The sequence below is a fragment of the Salvelinus fontinalis genome, chromosome 10 (genome assembly GCF_029448725.1).
Source record: "Salvelinus fontinalis isolate EN_2023a chromosome 10, ASM2944872v1, whole genome shotgun sequence".
Lineage (NCBI taxonomy): Eukaryota > Metazoa > Chordata > Actinopteri > Salmoniformes > Salmonidae > Salvelinus > Salvelinus fontinalis.
Window position 1 is genome coordinate 19,823,699 of NC_074674.1, and position 24,071 is coordinate 19,847,769.

A 24,071-nucleotide genomic window follows, 5' to 3' on the forward strand; every position below is an offset into this window, starting at 1 on the left:
CACCATCCGGACCCGTTTCTTTCGTTGCTGCTGCAGATACGGAACCCCACCGGGCCTTCACGACTGACTGCCGACGTTATCTGCCCGAGGGATGTATCCAACCGGCAAATCCGTCCCGACGTTACCTGAACGCTCACCTGAGGCCCGCTAATCGTTAGCTGTCCTATCGGCTGCTATCTGAACAAAACCCCACTACACGGAACCTACCGACGGAAACGCACGAGGTATCTACAAACAGACCTCCATCCTATGCTGCTACCGATAGCCATATACCCGGCCAGCTGTCTGGATCGCCACGACCCCAACCAACCTCTACTCACTGGACCCTTACTGATCACTCGATTAAGCATGCCTCTCCTTAATGTAAATATGCCTTGTCCATTGCTGTTCTGGTTAGTGTTTATTGGCTTATTTCACTGTAGAGATTCTAGCCCTGCTCTCTATACCATATCCAACCTATCAGTTCCACCACCCACATATGCGATGACATCACCTGGTTTCAATGATGTTTCTAGAGACAAGATCTCTCTCATCATCACTCAATACCTAGGTTTACCTCCACTGTATTCACATCCTACCATACCTTTGTCTGTACATTATTCCTTTAAACTATTTTATCGCCCCCAGAAACTTCCTTTTACTCTCTGCTCTAGTAGCTCTAGGCGACCAATTCTCATAGCTTTTAGCCGTACCATTATCCTACTTCTCCTCTGTTCCTCTGGTGATGTAGAGGTGAATCCAGGCCCTGCAGTACCTGGCTCCACTCCTATTCCCCAGGCGCTCTCTTTTGATGACTTCTGTAACCGTAATAGCCTTGGCTTCATGCATGTTAACATTAGAAGCCTCCTCCCTAAGTTTGTTTTGTTCACTGCTTTAGCACACTCTACCAACCCGGATGTTTTAGCCGTGTCTGAATCCTGGCTTAGAAAGACCACCAAAAACTCTGACATTTTTATCCCCAATTACAATATTTTCAGACAAGATAGAACGGCCAAAGGGGGCGGTGTTGCAATCTACTGCAAAGACTGCCTGCAGAGTTCTGTTATACTATCCAGGTCTGTTCCCAAACAATTTGAACTTCTACTTTTAAAAATCCACCTCTCTAAAAACAAGTCTCTCACCGTTGCCGCCTGCTATAGACCACCCTCTGCCCCCAGCTGTGCTCTGGACACTATATGTGAACTGATTGCCCCCCATCTATCTTCAGAGCTCGTGCTGCTAGGCGACCTAAATTTGAACATGCTCAATACCCCAGCCACCCTACAATCTAAGCTTGATGCCCTCAATCTCACACAAATTATCAATGAACCTACCAGGTACCACCCCAATTCCGTAAACACGGGTACCCTTATAGATATCATCCTAACAAACTTGCCCTCCAAATACACCTCTGCTGTTTTCAACCAAGATCTCAGCGATCACTGCCTCATTGCCTGCATCCGTAATGGGTCAGCGGTCAAACGACCTCCACTCATCACTGTCAAACGCTCCCTGAAACACTTCAGCGAGCAGGCCTTCCTAATCGACCTGGCCGGGATATCCTGGAAGGATATTGATCTCATCCCGTCAGTAGAGGATGCCTGGTCATTTTTTAAAAATGCCTTCCTCACCATCTTGAATAAGCATGCCCCATTCAAGAAATTTAGAACCAGGAACAGATATAGCCCTTGGTTCTCTCCTGACCTGACTGCCCTTAACCATCAGAAAAACATCCTATGGCGTTCTGCATTAGCATCGAACAGCCCCCGTGATATGCAACTTTTCAGGGAAGCCAGAAACCAATATACACAGGCAGTTAGAACAGCCAAGGCTAGCTTTTTCAAGCAGAAATTTGCTTCCTGCAACACAAATTCAAAAAAGTTCTGGGACACCGTAAAGTCCATGGAGAATAAGAACACCTCCTCCCAGCTTCCAACCGCTCTGAAGATAGGAAACACTGTCACCACCGACAAATCCACTATAATTGAGAATTTCAATAAGCATTTTTCTACGGCTGGCCATGCTTTCCACCTGGCTACCCCTACCCCGGACAACAGCACTGCCCTCCCCTCTGCTACTCGCCCAAGCCTTCCCCATTTCTCTTTCTCCCAAATACAGTCAGCTGATGTTCTTAATGAGCTGCAAAATCTGGACCCTTACAAATCAGCCGGGCTAGATAATCTGGACCCTTTCTTTCTAAAACTATCTGCTGAAATTGTTGCCACCCCTATTACTAGCCTCTTCAACCTCTCTTTCGTGTCGTCTGAGATCCCCAAAGATTGGAAAGCAGCTGCGGTTATCCCCCTCTTCAAAGGGGGGGACACCCTTGACCCTAACTGCTACAGACCTATATCTATCCTACCCTGCCTTTCTAAGGTCTTCGAAAGCCAAGTCAACAAACAGATTACCGACCATTTCGAATCACACCACACCTTCTCCGCTATGCAATCTGGTTTCAGAGCTGGTCATGGGTGCACCTCAGCCACGCTCAAGGTCATAAACGATATCGTAACCGCCATCGATAGGAAACAATACTGTGCAGCCGTATTCATTGACCTGGCCAAGGCTTTTGACTCTGTCAATCACCACATCCTCATTGGCAGACTCAGCCTTGGTTTCTCTAATGATTGCCTCGCCTGGTTCACCAACTACTTCTCTGATAGAGTTCAGTGTGTCAAATCGGAGGGTCTGTTGTCCGGGCCTCTGGCAGTCTCTATGGGGGTGCCACAGGGTTCAATTCTTGGACCGACCCTCTTCTCTGTTTACATCAATGATGTCGCTCTTGCTGCTGGTGATTCTCTGATCCACCTCTACGCAGACGACACTATTCTGTATACTTCTGGCCCTTCTTTTGACACTGTGTTAACAACCCTCCAGGCGAGCTTCAATGCCATACAACTCTCCTTCCGTGGCCTCCAACTGCTCTTAAATACAAGTAAAACCAAATGCATGCTCTTCAACCGATCGCTGCCTGCTCCTGCCCGCCTGTCCAACATCACTACTTTGGACGGCTCTGACTTAGAATATGTGGACAACTACAAATACCTAGGTGTCTGGTTAGACTGTAAACTCTCCTTCCAGACCCACATCAAACATCTCCAATCCAAAGTCAAATCTAGAATTGGCTTCCTATTCCGCAACAAAGCATCCTTTACTCATGCTGCCAAACATACCCTTGTAAAACTGACCATCCTACCAATCCTCGACTTCGGTGATGTCATTTACAAAATAGCCTCCAAAACCCTACTCAATAAATTGGATGCAGTCTATCACAGTGCCATCCGTTTTGTCACCAAAGCCCCATATACTACCCACCACTGCGACCTGTACACTCTCGTTGGCTGGCCCTCGCTTCATACTCGTCGCCAAACCCACTGGTTCCAGGTCATCTACAAGACCCTGCTAGGTAAAGTCCCCCCTTATCTCAGCTCGCTGGTCACCATAGCAGCACCTACCTGTAGCACGCGCTCCAGCAGGTATATCTCTCTAGTCACCCCCAAAACCAATTCTTCCTTTGGACGCCTCTCCTTCCAGTTCTCTGCTGCCAATGACTGGAACGAACTACAAAAATCTCTGAAACTGGAAACACCTATCTCCCTCACTAGCTTTAAGCACCAGCTGTCAGAGCAGCTCATAGATTACTGCACCTGTACATAACCCATCTACAATTTAGCCCAAACAACTACCTCTTTACCTACTGTATTTATTTATTAATTTATTTTGCTCCTTTGCACCCCATTATTTCTGTCTCTACTTTGCACTTTCTTCCAATGCAAACCAACCATTCCAGTGTTTTTTTTAGTTTTTATTTTACTTGCTGTGTTGTACTCACTTCGCCTCCATGGCCTTTTTATATTTTATTTATTTATACATATATCTGTTTGCCTTCACCTCCCTTATCTCACCTCACTTGCTCACATTGTATATAGACTTATTTTTTTTCACTGTATTATTGACTATATGTTTGTTTTTACTCCATGTGTAACTATGTGTTGTTGTATGTGTCGAACTGCTTTGCTTTATCTTGGCCAGGTCGCAATTGTAAATGAGAACGTGTTCTCAATTTGCCTACCTGGTTAAATAAAGGTTAAATAAAAAAAAATAAAAAAAATAAAAAAATTCACAACATGAATCCCTGGTGAGCTGCTCTCGTAGAACAAGCAGTCGGAATAGTTGTTTAGAGTAGTTCCATCATTCTGGAAGTTTATTCTGTGCGTTCTACTCTGGAATGTTGAATGTTGAAGTTCAATAGGTTACGAAAAATGTATTGATGAGAAAATTGATATGGCGAATGCCAATCTGTTAAAAAACTATTTTAATTTCTCGAGTATGTTATGCTTGTTTCCCACAAGAATTGATGTTATATTCATCGCTAGGGAATGACCAGTCCCATTCATACCATACCGGCTGAATAAGCAGGTCTTTGTGATGTCATTTATTATAATGGGTTGGAATTACTAGAGAAACATACAACCCATATATTGTATTTAACCTTATAAAGGGCTGAACCAAGACTGGTAGACAGAGAAAGAGAGACAGAGACAGAGAGAGAGAGAGAGAGAGAGAGAGAGAGAGAGAGAGAGAGAGAGACAGAGAGAGAGGGAGAGTGAGAGAGAGAGACAGAGAAAGAGAGAGAGAGAGAGCGACGGAGAGAGAGAGAGACAGAGAGTGTGTGTGTGTGTGTGTGTGTGTGTGTGTGTGTGTGTGTGTGTGTGTGTGTGTGTGTGTGTGTGTGTGTGTGTGTGTGTGTGTGTGTGTGTGTGTGTGTGTGTGTGTGTGTGTGTGTGTGTGTGTGTGTGTGTGTGTGTGTGTGTGTGTGTGTGTCTCTGTCTGTGTGTGTGTTAGGTGGGGGGTTATGAACTCTTTACCCAGGACCTCAGGCTGTCTATCAGCAGCAAACTTCAGATCAACTTCATTAACTTATCATACACTCTTCCCTCGCTAAGCACACACACATTTTGTTTTGCATGATATTTGTGTATATGCACTGTGCAGACAGTAAGAGTGTGAATGTGCACAATGCATGTATGTACAGTAAGTGTGTGTGCACGTGAACCAATGTGTGTGTAGGTTAGTTGTTGAATAATAGTAGCAATACTGGCAGTGGACCTGGAACTAATCAAGTGTGGACTGTGGATCTAACGCCCAGTATCAGGGGATATGCAGGGAGCAGAGACATGACTCACTGTGTGTGTGTGTGTGTGTGTGTGTGTGTGTGTGTGTGTGTGTGTGTGTGTGTGTGTGTGTGTGTGTGTGTGTGTGTGTGTGTGTGTGTGTGTGTGTGTGTGTGTGTGTGTGTGTGTGTGTGTGTGTGTGTGTGTGTGTGTGTGTGTGTTCCCATCAGACACAGATGTAGTCACATTGGTTTCCCAGCCTGAACCAGAGAATGTAGTCTGTCTACTGACTAAATATGACCAAGAGCTGGCAGTTCCACTATTCCACAGAATTATTTACCACATTTGGACAGAACTGTGAGTTGGCTTGAAAGGCTGTCTCTTTTTTGTAAAAGCCTTGATTAGGGTTTTAAAGCAGCTGGTCAGGTGTGTGTGTGTGTGTTACCTTGTTCACAGAGCTGTCCTGTGTAGCTGGGTAGACACACACAGGTGAAGGAGTTGACTCCGTCCATACAGGTGGCTCCATTACGACATGGGTTGGACTGGCACTCATCAACATCTACACAAATAACAGAGACAATATGATATCTGTGTGTGTGTGTGTGTGTGTGTGTGTGTGTGTGTGTGTGTGTGTGTGTGTGTGTGTGTGTGTGTGTGTGTGTGTGTGTGTGTGTGTGTGTGTGTACCTGTCTCGCAGCGCTGTCCAGTGTATCCAGGTGGACACACACAGATGCTGGCTCTGCCTCTCTGGTAGCAGGATGCTTTGTTCAAACACACATTCACTGTGCACTGCGGCAGTCCTGAGACACACACATATATATATATCATCATCATCATCATCATAGCGAGGCCATCAACACCATGATCAACATCATCATCATCAACAACATTATTATCCTCATCAACATTCAACAACAACCATGAGAGCAGAGAAGACAGCAGCCATGATGACATCACCAACCCATTGTTAAACCACTGAATAGACTCTGAGATTTACACCTACCTCTGACATCGACAGTCTGGTCCACGATATAGTAGTCAGTTCCTGTTTCAGGCTGGTATGTGGACTGAGGTTCTTCAGGAGCATGGGGGCCGGCCTCTAGCAGAGGAGGACCAATCGCCTGGTCATAATCCACAAACTCCTCCCCCTCGGGCAGGGGGGTCTGGGAGGTCAGGGCCCAGTCGGGGATGGTGCGGGAGGGAGGTGGAGTGGAGGGGTGTGCAGGGGGTGGGTGTGTTTGGTTCAGGTGCTGTGGGGTCTTCTGATCTGTGGTAGAGTGACTGGTTTGTTCTTTATGGTGGGTGGGGGGGAATCTAGGGTGAGAGGGTTGTTTGGTTTGGTCCTTAGTGTGGGTGGAGTGATCTCTATGGTATGTGGTTTGGTTCTTGGTGGGATCCCTATCGTGTGTTGGACGCTGGGTGGTTTGTGTAGGGGGGTACTTGGATCGATCCGTAGTGTCTGTGGAGTGATCTTTCTCCTGTGTGGCAGGTTGGCGGGAGTGGTCTCTGTGCTGTGGAGAAGAGTCTGTGTGATGTCCAGCGTGGTCTCCTACAGTCACTCCTGCCTGGGTTGGCATGGTTCCTGGTCTGGCACCTGGTCTGGATCCTGGTTTGGGTGTAACAGTCAGTCTTGAAATGCTGTCTCTTTTTTGTAAAAGCCTTGATTAGGGTTTTAAAGCAGCTGCATAGGTCAAATCAATTCAAAGTTTATTTGTCACGTGCACCGAATACAACAGTGAAATGCACCAATAGTGCGAAAAAAAGGTATGTGTGTGTGTGTGTGTAAGTAAAGAAATAAAACAACAGTAAAAAGACATTTGAAAATAACAGTAACAAGGCTACATACAGAGACCGGTTAGTCAGGCTGATTGAGGTAGTATGTACATGTAGATATGGTTAAAGTGACTATGCATATATGATGAACAGAGAGCAGCGGCAGTGTAAAAGAAGGGTTGGGGGGGGGACACAATGCAAATAGTCGGTGTGTGTGTGTGTGTGTGTGTGTGTGTGTGTGTGTGTGTGTGTGTGTGTGTGTGTGTGTGTGTGTGTGTGTGTGTGTGTGTGTGTGTGTGTGTGTGTGTGTGTGTGTGTATGTGTGTGTGTGTGTGTGTATGTACCTGTCTCGCAGCGCTGTCCAGTGTATCCAGGTGGACACACACAGATGCTGGCTCTGCCTCTCTGGTAGCAGGATGCTTTGTTCAAACACACATTCACTGTGCACTGCTGCAGTCCTAGCACACACATATATATATATCATCATCATCATCATCATCATCATCATAGCGAGGCCATCAACACCATGATCAACATCATCGGCGCAGTGGTCTAGGGCACTGCATCGCAGTGCTAACTGCGCCACCAGAGTCTCTGGGTTCGCGCCCAGGCTCTGTCGCAGCCGGCCGCGACCGGGAGGTCCGTGGGGCGACGCACAATTGGCATAGCGTCGTCCGGGGTAGGGAGGGTTTGGCCGGTAGGGATATCCTTGTCTCATCGCGCTCCAGCGACTCCTGTGGCGGGCCGGGCGCAGTGCGCGCCAACCAAGGGGGCCAGGTACACGGTGTTTCCTCCGACACATTGGTGCGGCTGGCTTCCGGGTTGGAGGCGCGCTGTGTTAAGAAGCAGTACGGCTGGTTGGGTTGTGCTTCGGAGGACGCATGGCTTTCGACCTTCGTCTCTCCCGAGCCCGTACGGGAGTTGTAGCGATGAGACAAGATAGTAATTACTAACGATTGGATACCACAAAAAATTGGGGAGAAAATGGGATAAAAAAAACAAAACAAAAATAAAAAATAAAAAAACATCATCGTCATCAACATTTACATTTAAGTCATTTAGCAGACGCTCTTATCCAGAGCGACTTACAAATTGGAAAGTTCATACATATTCATCCTGGTCCCCCCGTGGGGAATGAACCCACAACCCTGGCGTTGCAAGCGCCATGCTCTACCAACTGAGCCACACGGGATCAACAACATCAGCATCATCATCATCATCAACACTATTATCATCATCAACATTCAACAACAACCATGAGAGCAGAGAAGACAGCAGCCATGATGACATCACCAACCCATTGTTAAACCACTGAATAGACTCTGAGATTTACACCTACCTCTGACATCGACAGTCTGGTCCACGATATAGTACTCAGTTCCTGTTTCAGGCTGGTACGTGGACTGAGGTTCTTCAGGAGCATGGGGGCCGGCCTCCAGCAGAGGAGGACCAATTGCACGGTCATAATCCACAAACTCCTCCCCCTCAGGCAGGGGGGTCTGGGAGGTCAGGGCCCAGTCGGGGATGGTGCGGGAGGGAGGTGGAGTGGAGGGGTGTGCAGGGGGTGTGTGTGTTTGGTTCAGGTGCTGTGGGGTCTTCTGATCTGTGGTAGAGTGACTGGTTTGTTCTTTATGGTGGGTGGGGGGGAATCTAGGGTGAGAGGGTTGTTTGGTTTGGTCCTTAGTGTGGGTGGAGTGATCTCTATGGTATGTGGTTTGGTTCTTGGTGGGATCCCGATCGTGTGTTGGACGCTGGGTGGTTTGTGTAGGGGGGTACTTGGATCGATCCTTAGTGTCTGTGGAGTGATCTTTCTCCTGTGTGGCAGGTTGGCGGGAGTGGTCTCTGTGCTGTGGAGAAGAGTCTGTGTGATGTCCAGTGTGGTCTCCTACAGTCACTCCTGCCTGGGTTGGCATGGTTCCTGGTCTGGCACCTGGTCTGGATCCTGGTTTGGGTGTAACAGTCAGTCTTGAAATGCTGTCTCTTTTTTGTAAAAGCCTTGATTAGGGTTTTAAAGCAGCTGCATAGGTCAAATCAATTCAAAGTTTATTTGTCACGTGCACCGAATACAACAGTGAAATGCACCAATAGTGCGGAAAAAAGGTATGTGTGTGTGTGTGTGTAAGTAAAGAAATAAAACAACAGTAAAAAGACATTTGAAAATAACAGTAACAAGGCTACATACAGACACCGGTTAGTCAGGCTGATTGAGGTAGTATGTACATGTAGATATGGTTAAAGTGACTATGCATATATGATAAACAGAGAGCAGCACCAGTGTAAAAGAAAGGTTGGGGGGGACACAATGCAAATAGTCGGTGTGTGTATGTGTTACCTTGTTCACAGAGCTGTCCTGTGTAGCTGGGTAGACACACACAGGTGAAGGAGTTGACTCCGTCCATACAGGTGGCTCCATTACGACATGGGTTGGACTGGCACTCATCAACATCTACACAAATAACAGAGACAATATGATATCTGTGTGTGTGTGTGTGTGTGTGTGTGTGTGTGTGTGTGTGTGTGTGTGTGTGTGTGTGTGTGTGTGTGTGTGTGTGTGTGTGTGTGTGTGTGTGTGTGTGTGTGTGTGTGTGTGTGTGTGTGTGTGTGTGTGTGTGTGTGTGTACCTGTCTCGCAGCGCTGTCCAGTGTATCCAGGTGGACACACACAGATGCTGGCTCTGCCTCTCTGGTAGCAGGATGCTTTGTTCAAACACACATTCACTGTGCACTGCGGCAGTCCTGAGACACACACATATATATATCATCATCATCATCATCATAGCGAGGCCATCAACACCATGATCAACATCATCATCATCAACAACATCAGCATCATCATCATCAGCATCATCATCATCATCAACATTATTATCATCATCAACATTCAACAACAACCATGAGAGCAGAGAAGACAGCAGCCATGATGACATCACCAACCCATTGTTAAACCACTGAATAGACACTGAGATTTACACCTACCTCTGACATCGACATTCTGGTCCACGATATAGTAGTCAGTTCCTGTTTCAGGCTGGTATGTGGACTGAGGTTCTTCAGGAGCATGGGGGCCGGCCTCCAGCAGAGGAGGACCAATCGCCTGGTCATAATCCACAAACTCCTCCCCCTCGGGCAGGGGGGTCTGGGAGGTCAGGGCCCAGTCGGGGATGCGGCGGGAGGGAGGTGGAGTGGAGGGGTGTGCAGGGGGTGTGTGTGTTTGGTTCAGGTGCTGTGGGGTCTTCTGATCTGTGGTAGAGTGACTGGTTTGTTCCTTATGGTGGGTGGGGGGGAATCTAGGGTGAGAGGGTTGTTTGGTTTGGTCCTTAGTGTGGGTGGAGTGATCTCTATGGTATGTGGTTTGGTTCTTGGTGGGATCCCGATCGTGTGTTGGACGTTGAGTGGTTTGTGTAGGGGGGTACTTGGATCGATCCTTAGTGTCTGTGGAGTGATCTTTCTCCTGTGTGGCAGGTTGGCGGGAGTGGTCTCTGTGCTGTGGAGAAGAGTCTGTGTGATGTCCAGCGTGGTCTCCTACAGTCACTCCTGCCTGGGTTGGCATGGTTCCTGGTCTGGTTCCTGGTCTGGTTCCTGGTCTGGATCCTGGTTTGGGTGTAACAGTCAGTCTTGAAATGCTGTCTCTTTTTTGTAAAAGTCTTGATTAGAGTTTTAAAGCAGCTGCACAGGTGTGTGTGTGTGTGTGTTCCCATCAGACACAGCTGTAGTCACATTGGTTTCCCAGCCTGAACCAGAGAATGTAGTCTGTCTACTGACTAAATATGACCAAGAGCTGGCAGTTCCACTATTCCACAGAATTATATACCACATTTGGACAGAAATGTGAGTTGGCTTGAAAGGCTGTCTCTTTTTTGTAAAAGCCTTGATTAGGGTTTTAAAGCAGCTGCACATGTGTGTGTGTGTGTTACCTTGTTCACAGAGCTGTCCTGTGTAGCTGGGTAGACACACACAGGTGAAGGAGTTGACTCCGTCCATACAGGTGGCTCCATTACGACATGGGTTGGACTGGCACTCATCAACATCTACACAAATAACAGAGACAATATGATATCTGTGTGTGTGTGTGTGTGTGTGTGTGTGTGTGTGTGTGTGTGTGTGTGTGTGTGTGTGTGTGTGTGTGTGTGTGTGTGTGTGTGTGTGTGTGTACCTGTCTCGCAGCGCTGTCCAGTGTATCCAGGTGGACACACACAGATGCTGGCTCTGCCTCTCTGGTAGCAGGATGCTTTGTTCAAACACACATTCACTGTGCACTGCGGCAGTCCTGAGACACACACATATATATATATCATCATCATCATCATCATAGCGAGGCCATCAACACCATGATCAACATCATCATCATCAACAACATCAGCATCATCATCATCAACAACATCAGCATCATCATCATCATCAACAACATCAGCATCATCATCATCATCAACAACATCATCATCATCATCATCATCATCATCATCAACAACATCAGCATCATCATCATCATCAACATCAGCATCATCAACAACATCAGAATCAGCATCATCATCATCATCAACATCATCAGCATCATCAACAACATCAGCATCATCAACAACATCAGCATCATCATCATCAAGAACATTATTATCATCATCAACATTCAACAACAACCATGAGAGCAGAGAAGACAGCAGCCATGATGACATCACCAACCCATTGTTAAACCACTGAATAGACTCTGAGATTTACACCTACCTCTGACATCGACAGTCTGGTCCACGATATAGTTGTCAGTTCCTGTTTCAGGCTGGTATGTGGACTGAGGTTCTTCAGGAGCATGGGGGCCGGCCTCCAGCAGAGGAGGACCAATCGCCCGGTCATAATCCACAAACTCCTCCCCCTCGGGCAGGGGGGTCTGGGAGGTCAGGGCCCAGTCGGGGATGGTGCGGGAGGGAGGTGGAGTGGAGGGGTGTGCAGGGGGTGTGTGTGTTTGGTTCAGGTGCTGTGGGGTCTTCTGATCTGTGGTAGAGTGACTGGTTTGTTCTTTATGGTGGGTGGGGGGGAATCTAGGGTGAGAGGGTTGTTTGGTTTGGTCCTTAGTGTGGGTGGAGTGATCTCTATGGTATGTGGTTTGGTTCTTGGTGGGATCCCGATCGTGTGTTGGACGCTGGGTGGTTTGTGTAGGGGGGTACTTGGATCGATCCTTAGTGTCTGTGGAGTGATCTTTCTCCTGTGTGGCAGGTTGGCGGGAGTGGTCTCTGTGCTGTGGAGAAGAGTCTGTGTGATTTCCAGTGTGGTCTCCTACAGTCACTCCTGCCTGGGTTGGCATGGTTCCTGGTTTGGCTTCTGGTCTGGTTCCTGGTTTGGGTGTAACAGTCACCTGTCCCTCCACCCCAGGCCTCACCGGGGGAGCTTCGATGGCTCCAGAACTGCCGGGGCTAGTGTATCTGGGGTCTTCAGGTTGGTACACCTCCTGTGCCGAGCCTTCCTCTTCTGCCGATGAAGACCCCTCGAAGTCCCCCGCCTCTGTCTGTGATGTAGCGTGTGTGTCCTTGGTGTAAGTATCAATAGTGTTTGTGTCCTTAGTGTGAGTAGAGTGTGCGTGTGATGGAGTGCGTGTGTCCTTGGTGTAAGTATCAATAGTGTTTGTGTCCTTAGTGTGAGCAGAGTGTGTATGAGACGGGGGGTGTGTGACACTCTCCGCCCCTCCAATCTCCGTCTCGTCTGTGACCACGCCTGATTGGCTGTCTGAGGCGGGGGTGGGTAGGGTGTCTTCTGCTGAGCCCTCCTGGGTACGGCCGCCTGACCCTTCCATGTCCTCATCAGGGGAGATGCCATCTGGGGAAGTATAGGGGGAACCAGGGGATGAGGCTGGGGATGTGTGTTGGGAAATAGGGGTTGTTCCTTTGGAGCTCTCCGTCTTTCCTGTCCTGTCTCTGCCTGTGCCTCTGTCCGTGTCTTTAGCTGTGTGTCTGTTTGTATCTCTGTCTGTGTCTGTAGCAGTAGACTCGCTGGTCTCTCCAGTATGGATGGAGTCATAGTCAAAGGGAGTGGGGCTCTTCTCCTCTCCTTGCTCCATCTCCCCTCCCTTTTCACCATAGACTGGTGTGGCCATCTCAAACTGGTCTCCTCTAGCCTCCTGCTGAATGAATAGAGGAATGAATGAATAAGTGAATGAATGAATGAATATTTATTGTTGTGTCGTATCACTTTATGCAACCCATCTCAGTTATGCTTTTCTACTTCCATTGTCCTTGAAAGATAGGCTAAATGTCTCTCACACATCCAGACAGCCACAGTGAATCTGACCTGGTGTTTCCCGTTGATGAAGCTGAGCATTGGGGGAAAAGGGATGGGATATATGCCGTCAGAGTCCTCACTGCCGCGAATGGCCTCACTCTGGGCAACTGGGAAGGCTGGGATGAGAGGGGACTGGAAATCTCCATTACCCCCTAAACGGTGTCCCAGAATCTGCAGGATGTGGTCCACTGGAAACACAGGAACAACCCAGGGAGAGTAGGGGGGTCAGAGAAAGAGTGAGGGTGTGCGTCTGTCTGTCTGTGTGTCTGTGTGTGTGTGGACGTCCTTAACTATTCTTGTGGGGACCAGAAGTACCGGGGGAAAAACTGGGGACATTATTTCTAGGGTGTTTGTGGTTAAGATTAGAATTTGTGTTAGGGTTAGAATTACGGTTAAGGTTAGGGTTAGTTTTAGGGTTAGGAGCTAGGGTTAAATTTAGGGTTAGAGTTAAGGTTAGGTTTGAGGTTAGGGATTTTGAACGGGACTGAATTGTGTGTCCCCACAATGTTAGCTGTACAAGACTGTGTGTGTGTGTGTGAACATTATGACCTGCAAATCCTACAGATTCAGGTCTACCAGAAACACACCACAGTAAAACCCTAATGCACATTGTTGATAAATGATAATTGTTTCAGCATTGCAATATGCCAATATGCTATTACACCATCCACAAAGACTTAATAGTGTATGCTGTGTGTTGGCTATGACTGGTTCAATGAGAGCCAGAAGTATTATTTGAACAATGCAGGTTTGTGTCTTCATTAGGTCTTTATTGTACACATGGAACCTATATCGCGGGAACGGGTGCAAGGGGAAACACATTTGGACGGGGTAGCACTAAACCTGAGGTTAGTTATGTCTCTGGGGACAAATAAAACCATGTGAGATGGTAGACTTTTAATCTGCCGTTGAATGAGTGTGTGTGTGTGTGTGTGTGTGTGTGTGTGTGTGTGTGTGTGTGTGTGTGTGTGCGTGCTTGTGTGCGTGCGTGCGTGCGTGCGTGCATTCGTCATACTTAACCATGTTAATAAAACCCAATCCCAACCTAAAGAGGTGTCCGTCCCTTTGTGACCCTGAATCAGATACATCTACTATATGCGAAACAGGAAGATTTACCTACACAGATGTAGGATCTTAATTTGAGCTAGTTTGCTACAACAGGAAAATAATCCTGCTGCAACAGGAAATGTGAATTATTATGTGATTTATAATTAATGGACATTTTAGTAGGAGTTGATACATTTTCCGTTAGGGCAAATCAAGTCTGAAATGTCAAAGTCAAAATTACAAACTTTAGAAGCCTTTAAATCTCAAATACATGACAAGTTTGCATTTCCTGCCGTGCAGGAAAATTCTCAGCAACAAAAGGGTGATGAAATTAAGAACCATCTTTAATACTCAATATTTTAATGTCTCAATTCCCTTTAGTTGTGTAGAAATTGTGGAACTATAACCCACTGAGGAACTGAACTCTTATTGAGTTACTGGTTGAAATATGACCTAATACAGGATCCAATATACAATATGTCCCTTTAATAATAAACAATAGCCATTCATAAACGTTAGGGCTTGGATCGGACCGGTAGACTCACACACATTAAAAGAGAAAGGGGGAGAGGCATGGGGTGGGGTGTATGTTGGGAAGGAATGAAGGGAGAGATGGGAATGTTAGAGGGGGATGAAGGGAGTAGACTGAGGGAGTAATTAGTTGAGAGTGATTACAACGCTGATTGATCTGAAAGAGGCTCTGCCATTTGACCTCAGGGTCATGTGTGCCTCTCTTTCTCTCTCCCGCTCTCTCTGAAAAGTAACTGCCAAGCTAAAAAAAGAAGAAGATTGAGTTAACGTGTTTCCACATCTGTTTGTGCAGAATCTGCGGATGTGTTTACAATGTAAACTGGTTGTAAACGGACAGCGATGATAAAGACACAACTTCTCAATTAAACCAAGATAACAAACAGCTGGAAAGCATCCAGGGGTGATCCTCCTCAAGACAGAGATGTCCTTAAGACATCACTGGAAGCACGCAAGCAGGCACATCAGACCCGGAGGCAGAAATAATCAGTCAGACGGGCCTTTGATTTCCACGTCTTTTCACAGGACCTTATATGCTTTTTTAAAAATGGCTGTAACAGTAAAGACCAAAGGCAGCTCGTGGGTTTCAAGTTTGAGGCAGCTTACAATTTATCCTAACATTTCTACCCATCTGCGTGCCAGTTATGATTCTTTTGACATGTGCATTTTATTGGAACAGTTGAATTTCAATAACAACGTTTTCGTTTCGCAGAATCATTGTCACGTGATTAATCATAAAAATCTGAAGTCAAATTCTACTTTGCCCAGAGCACTAGACTCTATCACATGGACCATTGATACACTGTGATCTATTGGCGGCTAAAGAAATGAGAGCCTATAAGTCAGCTATAAAGCAGTAGGCGTATAACTTCCATCGTCAACTAAGTAAAATACATAGGCCTAAAGCCGGCAAATAAAAGCAGTAGAAAATATCCTGATGAAAATTCTGGTTCTTTAAATCACAATCTATCTACTGCGCCTGTCTGCATTCCTTTCTATCTGTCTTGATTTGAGCTATTCCTAGTGACGTGGTACATTGTATGAAATCATCACTTGGTCCGGCTGGACGCTGTCCCTAGCGAACTTGCAACATTGTATCAACTAGCCTATAAATCAAATCAAAGTATATTTGTCACGTGCGCTGAATACAACAGGTGTAGTAGACCTTACAGTGAAATGCTTACTTACAGGCTCTAACCAATAGTGAAAAAAAGGTATTAGGGGAACAAGAGGTAAGTAAAGAAATAAAACAACAGTAAAAAGACAGGCTATATACAGTTAGGAGGCTATAAAAGTAGCGAGGCTACATACAGACACCGGTTAGTCAGGCTGACTGAGGTAGTATTTACATGTAGATATGGTTAAAGTGACTATGCATATATGATGAACAGAGAGTAGCAGTAGCGTAAAAGAGGGGTTGGCGGGTGGTGGGTGGGACACAATGCAGATAGCCCGGTTGGCCAGTGTGCGGGAGCACTGGTTGGTCGGCCCAATTGAGGTAGTATGTACGTGACTGTATAGTTAAAGTGACTATGCATAGTTTGGCGATACAATCATGAGAACATACCTCAAAACAGAGGTGCTGTGTCCACATACACAGAGTTAGCAGTGTTGAGATAAGAGTTTGTTTGGTTGTGTATTATTAAATGGAACATTACCTTGTCATCAGAGTCGACAGTAAACTCTCACCTGATTGGTTCCGGTCGTGCACGTTGACGAGGATGAGGTGGATTGGTGGTTTGGTGGGCGAGGCCTCCTTCTGGATAGCCACTGATTTGTCCATGCCGTATGATTCCGTGGCTCCTGGTTGGCTGTGGGTTGTTGTTCTAGAGCTCTTGCCCTCCTCCTCCTTGTAGACCACAGCAGGCTGCTGTCCTGTCACTTTGTCCCCACCTGAGTGGCCATGCTCTGGGGTGACCGACCCTGGATACCCCTTTGGATGTCCTGGGTACCCTGGTTGTCCTGGGCGCGAGGGGTCCGACCCCAGTCCTGTGTCTGCCGTGAAGCCCTGTGTGGGAGTCATCACTCCCCGGTCCTCCCCCTCACTCTCCCCATCAATACTGCTCCCCTCCCCACTCCCACTGCTCTCCCCCCTGCCTGAGCCTGTCTGAACCTCCCCCTCTTCCTTGTCTCCGCCCTGGTTGATGTCTAGTTGGGGGTGGGTAGGCTGGGAGCGGATGGTGGGGAGAGGGGGCAGCTGCAGGGGGAGCATGGGATCCCCCATGGAGGGCAATGACTCTACCTTGGTTAGGTCTGGGAAATCGTACTCAGGGAACTGAGTGGTACCAACAGAGAAGTCTGTCTTTTGGTCTGTCGTTCTGTCTCCTATCTGGGTAGTTCTGTCTTTGTCTGTCGTCATGTGGTCAGTGGTGGGATACTCGTCTTTGGCGGCGTGTGTTTCGTCAGAAGTAGTGGAATGTCGGACTGTGCCTGTATAAGCTGTATCATGTGGTCCACCTGTATGCTGACTTCTGTCTTGGCCAGTTGTTTGGTGTGGTCTGTCTGCGTGGTGAGGTTTGTCTACAGCTGTGCGGTCAGTTCTGTCTGCCGGAGTTGTGCCTGTAAGTTTTGTGTGGTAGGTAGTGTGAGGTTCGTCTGTAGCCGTGTCTGTCCTGCGAGCATCCGTGGTCGTCACAGGTCCAGGAGGGGGGACCTCTGGTTCCTTACCTGCAGAAACAGAGAGGAGGGGTTTAGCTCTGGTGACGTCACAAAACGTTTCACGTTGCCGCTATGAGGTGGTCTCTCAGATTATATCACCTGAGATCACAGTCAAGGTACTCCAAGGCAAATAGAAAGACTAATGAACATGCTGTGCCATAGTAAATTAAAAGACAAACGAGAACCAGAATGCTATCGGAGAACGCTAAACATGGTGTTGTCAGAGTCAGAACGGTGTCAGCTCACAGCAGCAGGCTGGAAAAGGATATCAAACCCAGAGAGTTACAGTTTGAAAGAGCGACGTCAGCCGATAAGAATCGTCAAGTGTCAGTGCCAGCGGGGGTCAGTCTGTCAGAATGTTTCTCTGTCTCTCTCTGCCAGGAGGTCTGTATTTTTAGACTGCAAGGCGTGTGAACTGTGTTAAGAAATGTTGTTTTAGGCCAACTGTAAACCTCCGACTTCCCTTTTCCCCTGGCATAAGCGAGTATGCATACACACACCCGCAAACACACACCTAGATGTGCTGAAGCGTTTCCTTTGGCTACGCCCAGCCTGCTATGTTCCGACACTGGTGCACATCTTTAGGCAACATGTCTCTTATTTTCCTCTAGTAACTCTTTACCATCAGAGGAAAATGAAAGGCCTACATATATGCAAAGTCATAACATCCCTCTCTGTGTCGCACACATCCACACAACCACAATGCAACTGTGTAACGTGCCCGCTGCTTGTCTCATGGACAGCTGACGCATGCACGTTAACCTTACCGACATACTGTCATGTCATAATTATGTTTTAATGTATATATTCCATTTTAGCCCCCCTCTCAAAATGTTGGATGCATGTATAGATGGAGGAAGGGGATCCCCCCCCACCCCTTCCTCTCTCCCACACTCCCTCTCTCTCTTTTCCTCCCTTTCTTTGGCCACTTCTCTTTCCCCCTCTCTCTCTGCTTCTCGTTCTCTCACTCTCTCTTTCACTCCCACTCTCCACCTCTCACTCCATCCCCCTCTCTCTCTCTCTGTGTGTTGGAGGTGTGTATAGCTTGCAGGACTCTGAGCAAAGACACTCAGGGAGAGTTCGCCTTCTCACTCAAACTGTAAGGGGACGTGAACAGTCCAGCATCCAGCCCAGCCAAGCTAGCTCCATCTCCAGCCCAGGTCTGATGTCACGTGTTTGGCTGGGCCAGGCCATCTGGCTGGCCTGCAGTCTGTCCCAAGTCCCTATAGCCATGTCACTTCCACTATGCATTGGCCCGCATGCCCTATAGGCTAAATGCAAGGCCCAGCTCACATATACTTTCTGAGCTGTATGAATCAGCTACACGCAGTCGGAGACGTTACCGTTTCATGTGGATAATGTTATGGGTTTCATCAAATGGTCTTTTAGAAACGACTAGATTGCAACAGAATATTTAGTGTCTGCATAAAGAGGGTTGCAAGTGTGTAAATCGATACTGATAATCTGATAATGATGATCATGATGATAATGATACTCTTGGGCAAGTAAGCCTTGCCCTCCCTCTTTCTCTCATGTTCCCCTCTCTCTCTGGGAAGGGGCCCGCTGTAATGCATTAGGGACCTGTCCTGTTTCTCTCTGTGCTTCTCGCCGTGTAGATAGCATGAGCTGGGTTTTCCCCTAGTAAAAAAAACACACACACAGGCTCATAAACGGGAGGAACAGAAGAGAGAGGAGCGAGCGGGAGGCTATTCTTCAGCACGGTAGAGTTAAACAGAGCGCTGGTTCTCTGCACAACTCATTCTCATTCCCCTTGCAATCCCACACTATACACTGCTTTGGTTTCCTAACTGTTACTGGGTCTCTGCTGTGACCCCCCCTAGAGATATCGTTGTCTAATGACCCAACCAAATCAGAACCATGTTTCGAGCCGGGATCCAGTCCTAAGCCCTGACCCTGAAACAATGGGCCAACCATGTGGAAGACATTGGGTTATGTCAGTCGTGAAGTTGGAAACCGGAAGGTTGAGAGAGGATAAAGAGGATGGAGAGGTTGCAGACTGCAGTAAGAGAGAGGGAGGAAGGAGAGGTTGCAGACTGCAGTAAGGTAGAGGGAGGAAGGAGAGGTTGCAGACTGCAGACTGCAGTAAGAGAGAGGGAGGAAGGAGAGGTTGCAGACTGCAGACTGCAGTAAGAGAGAGGGAGGAAGGAGAGGTTGCAGACTGCAGTAAGGTAGAGAGAGGAAGGAGAGGTTGCAGACTGTAGACTGCAGTAAGAGAGAGGGAGGAAGGAGAGGTTGCAGACTGCAGTAAGGTACAGGGAGGAAGGAGAGGTTGGAGACTGCAGTGAGGGAGAGAGAGGAAGGAGAGGTTGCAGACTGCAGACTGCAGTAAGAGAGAGGGAGGAAGGAGAGGTTGCAGACTGCAGTGAGGTAGAGGGAGGAAGGAGAGGTTGCAGACTGCAGACTGCAGTAAGAGAGAGGGAGGAAGGAGAGGTTGCAGACTGCAGTAAGGTAGAGGGAGGAAGAAGAGATTGCAGACTGCAGTAAGGTAGAGGGAGGAAGGAGAGGTTGCAGACTGCAGTGAGGTAGAGGGAGGAAGGAGAGGTTGCAGACTGCAGTAAGGTAGAGGGAGGAAGGAGAGGTTGCAGACTGCAGTGAGGTATAGGGAGGTAGGAGAGGTTGCAAACTGCAGTAAGGTAGAGGGAGGAAGGAGAGGTTGCAGACTGCAGTGAGGTAGAGGGAAGTAGGAGAGGTTGCAGACTGCAGTAAGGTAGAGGGAGGAAGGAGAGGTTGCAGACTGCAGTAAGGTAGAGAGAGGAAGGAGAGGTTGCAGACTGCAGTGAGGTAGAGGGAGGAAGGAGAGGTTGCAGACTGCAGTAAGGTAGAGAGAGGAAGGAGAGGTTGCAGACTGCAGTAAGGTAGAGGGAGGAAGGAGAGCTTGCAGACTGCAGTAAGGTAGAGGGAGGAAGGAGAGGTTGCAGACTGCAGTGAGGTAGAGGGAGGTGGGAGAGGTTGCAGACTGCAGTAAGGCAGAGAGGAAGGAAAAGTTGCAGACTTTGAGGCTGCAGTAAGGTGGGTAGAGGATGAGGAGGTAGGAGAGGTTGGAGACTGCAGTAAGGTAGAGAAGACGAAGAGGCTGGAGACTGCAGTAAGATAGAGAGGACGAAGAGGCTGGAGACTGCAGTAAGATAGAGAGGAATGGGAGGTTGGTGGGTGGCTGACTACAGTAAGGCAGAGAGAGGGGAATGGGAGGTTGGAGACTGCAGTAAGGCAGAGGGAGGGGAATGGGAGTTTGGAGACTGCAGTAAGGCAGAGAGAGGAATGGGAGGTTGGAGACTGCAGTAAGGCAGAGAGGGGAATGGGAGGTTGTACACTTGCAGACTGCAATAAGGCAGGTAGAGGTTGGGGAGGTAGGACACTCAAAGACTGCAGTAAAGGAGAGGTGCAGGAGTTAGGGGAATGCAGTAATGCAGGGAGAGGAAGGGGACACTGCATACTGCAGTAATGCAGGGAGAGGAAGGAGACACTACATACTGCAGTAATGCAGGGAGAGGAAGGAGACACTACATACTGCAGTAATGTAGGGAGAGGAAGATGATGTATGGGTTAGAGATTGCAGTTAGGCATAAGGCAGGGAGTATGGGGTGATATAGTAAAGCAAGGAGCGGAAGGGAGTGGGCCAGTGTCTTTCCAGATGTAAAGGACATGCTTACTGTGCAAACAGATGTGTCCAACATGGTATCACAACAAAAGCCCTTTTAAAAGCGTTAAATGCTTGGTGGGCCAGATCCTAACAAATGCCTGTAACTTGAACTACAATATAAATCATGTCAACTGAAAATGAACATATAAAATGTAAAGTTTGTGTGTTGCTCAAGCAAGCATTCAGCCTTTTACTGTAAACAAACAGTTTCACGTTAACCAGCCTCTTCATCCTCTTCTCTCTCTCTCTCTAACTCCCTCCCCTCTCCCTCTCTCTTCCCCTCTCCCTCTCTCCATCCCCCCCTTCTCCCCTCACAACCCTTTCTGTGCCTCATAGATGTGCTCTGTCCCAACAGGCTCGGTCGTTTAAACAACCCTCAGCAGGAAGTGAAAATAAGGTGAGAGTTCATCCTCACACAGGACGGGCCATAACTCATTTAGCCTGAGAGAAACTACATAAATATCCCTGATGCTACTCCGGCCTGCCAAGTCTGAATGTCCGTTAGTACACTAGAGGAACAGCTCCTCTCTAGCCTGCTACCCTCTCCCCCTCCCTCCTTAAGAACATGCCTACTCTCTCCCCCCTTCCACTACTTCCCTCTCCCATTTCTCATTGTCTGGCTCCTCCTCTCGCTCTTCTTCTTCCTACCCATCCTCAATATCATCATTGTGATCATCATTGCCATCGCCGTCATAGTAGCAGCGACAGCAGCTTTAGTAACCTTGGTGGTAATAGCATTACACAAGTCTTACCCATGAAGCAGAACGCTCCATGTCTGTCAATATGTTTGGGGAAGCCAGTCTGGTCGGGGAATCGGTACAGAGTCCTGACCCCAAGCAGCCCTCCTCCACACTGGGGCCTGGGGACGGAGATGGGGTAGCGGGCGCTCCCGTCTGACAGCCAGCCGTAGTCACAGCGATCCAGGCCTCCACGCCACGCGGCAAACAGGTTGCCAGGGGAGGCGAGCACCGCCCCCTGCGTCTCGCACGCACGCTTAGCCTGGCGAAAGGTCAGCTTGTAACGGATAGGAGCATAGAACACCTCACCTGCAGGGGGAGATGGATGCACACTTTACCCAATGAGACACACGCTTTAAATCACCATCAGGAATCACCCAACACTAAAACTCACTCATGCACACACACTTACTCACCGTGTAGTTTGTCTGCGTAACAGTAGACGTCGTAGGTCTCTTTAGGGTCTCTGAGCCCATACGTCCTGATCCCAGGCCTGTGCATCATATCGCCCATGCAACCAGGACGGGGCTTCGTGATTGGGTATCTACAGGGAAGAGAGAAAGGGAGCATGGGAAATGTAGTTTACCATACATACTCTGACAGGGCTGGAGGTATCCTCGAGACAGGTACTAAACATATTTTGTTTCAGCACCTGGTCATCACCAGCCACATCAGTTGAGAGCTGTGATGCTTATTAAGTAACACGCAAACACACCTGACTGTCTGGTCGGCTATCCAGCCGGCGTCACACTGGTCCAGTCCGTCCTCGAAGGCGGCAGTCAGCTGTTCGCCCGTAGCGATGGTTGCCCCGGCCGCGCGACACGCGTCAACGGCCCCAGGGAAGGAAAAGGTATAGCGGCTGGAAGCAGACCTGTAGTGGAACACCACACCTGGAGAGAGACAGAGACAGGAGGTCAGTGTGTGTGTGTTTGTTTGGTGAGTGCCCGTGTTGAGTATCGAGAGGGTTACAGAAAGGACGCAACCAGCGAGCCCACTTTTACAAGCAATTTAGAAAAAAAACTGTCGCCCAGATCCACTTACTGTACATTAAGTGCATTCAAATAAGGAAGCGGAGACGACCAAGTAACATGAGCATCATGCTGCAGATAGGACAGGGACGAAGATGCTTTAGCTCTCTGACATCCTGGAACTACACGAGGATGTTCGTCTGGTCCAATCAGACCCCTGTTTGCCACGTTCATAAGAGAGTTCATTGTTTCTCCCTCTAGGAAACTGGCTCCAGTTGTAGAGTTCGCTGAATGGACTGACGAGCAGTAAAAAGAGTCGTTAGTCGGATAGAGCTGTCTCTGGTTGTATCTACACACAGAGACTGTACCAACAGAACGTGGTACCGACAGACCGTTGGACCAACAGACCGCTGTTCATCTCTAATGCACACTATGTGACCATCTGGGCTATTCACGGGGTTTCTCCTTATGAAAGATACCCAGCTTGAGTGCTACACAGTAGTATACTGTACCCCCCCCCACCATGAGCTACATAAGACAATGTACTGTAGAAGTTTTGATAGGGCAAATCTATCAGAGCAGGTCATTTGCAATTGTGTGTTCAGTTAACCATGCTACAGGTATAGAGCCACGTCTTCCTCGGCATGCAAGCCAGAGAGACTCAGAGAGAGAGAGAGAGAGAGAGAGAGAGACCTGGAGACTACCTATGTTTCTGTTTACTCCGGCACGGCTATTGGTGACTAGACTGTCATGCTGTGACATGTGGTGAAATAACTAGCTACTGTAGTTTCAAGTTTTATTAGTTGTGTGTACAGGATACACGTGGTATCCACCCGTGCAACGAAATGCTGACTTGTAGGTTTGCTGAACGGTGTATGCCGTGGGTACCCTGTACATTACCCTGTGGGATCTACTGACGACTTTGTCAGATGAGGGTTACATTCCTCGGGTTCATCTCTCAGGAGTACTTCAAAGTCTCTCTGAGTGTCCCCGGGCAGAGCGGAGAAAAGAGCAGTCCAGCTCTACCTTATCCTCAGACGACCTACACCAGCCCTATAGGTCTGCACCGGTTCAGCATGAGGTGGTGTGTTACAACCAGAGAAACACAGCACCTTCCGGGTAGTTAAACCGAGTAATGTTTCTCCATCAGCTAGCTACGTGTGCAGACCTGGTCAACGACAAAAAAAGTTCCAGCCAGCCATCTGCTCTGCCTCACACATCCCAGTCTCAGTCCCAGACTGAATCTCCAGCCGTCTGAGCAGGTAATGATATACGGCGCAGGTGAGCCACTAACGTCAGTCTCCAGGTCTCAAGATGTACAAAACAAGTCCAGCTCCTGGAGT

At 48.1% G+C, this 24,071-nt stretch overlaps 1 protein-coding gene across 4 annotated transcripts in view; it reads right to left on the reverse strand.

Annotated features, from left to right (window-relative positions):
- Positions 1-24,071, reverse strand: part of LOC129863771 (versican core protein-like) — a 42,651-nt gene that overhangs the window by 12,532 nt on the left and 6,048 nt on the right. The window contains exons 4-19 of one of the 4 annotated variants that reach the window (XM_055936018.1): positions 22,476-22,650; positions 22,177-22,304; positions 21,776-22,069; positions 16,394-17,371; positions 13,139-13,317; positions 11,585-12,971; positions 11,019-11,132; positions 10,780-10,893; positions 9,842-10,444; positions 9,488-9,601; positions 9,199-9,312; positions 8,206-8,808; positions 7,211-7,324; positions 6,097-6,699; positions 5,780-5,893; positions 5,539-5,652 (exon numbers count right to left, since the gene is read on the reverse strand). In XM_055936018.1, the coding sequence (XP_055791993.1) occupies positions 5,539-5,652; positions 5,780-5,893; positions 6,097-6,699; positions 7,211-7,324; positions 8,206-8,808; positions 9,199-9,312; positions 9,488-9,601; positions 9,842-10,444; positions 10,780-10,893; positions 11,019-11,132; positions 11,585-12,971; positions 13,139-13,317; positions 16,394-17,371; positions 21,776-22,069; positions 22,177-22,304; positions 22,476-22,650 (5,748 nt within the window). Of the gene's footprint in view, positions 1-5,538; positions 5,653-5,779; positions 5,894-6,096; positions 6,700-7,210; positions 7,325-8,205; positions 8,809-9,198; positions 9,313-9,487; positions 9,602-9,841; positions 10,457-10,779; positions 10,894-11,018; positions 11,133-11,584; positions 12,972-13,138; positions 13,318-16,393; positions 17,372-21,775; positions 22,070-22,176; positions 22,305-22,475; positions 22,651-24,071 lie in introns of all 4 variants that reach the window. The other 3 variants (XM_055936017.1, XM_055936019.1, XM_055936021.1) reach the window with 3 other exon arrangements.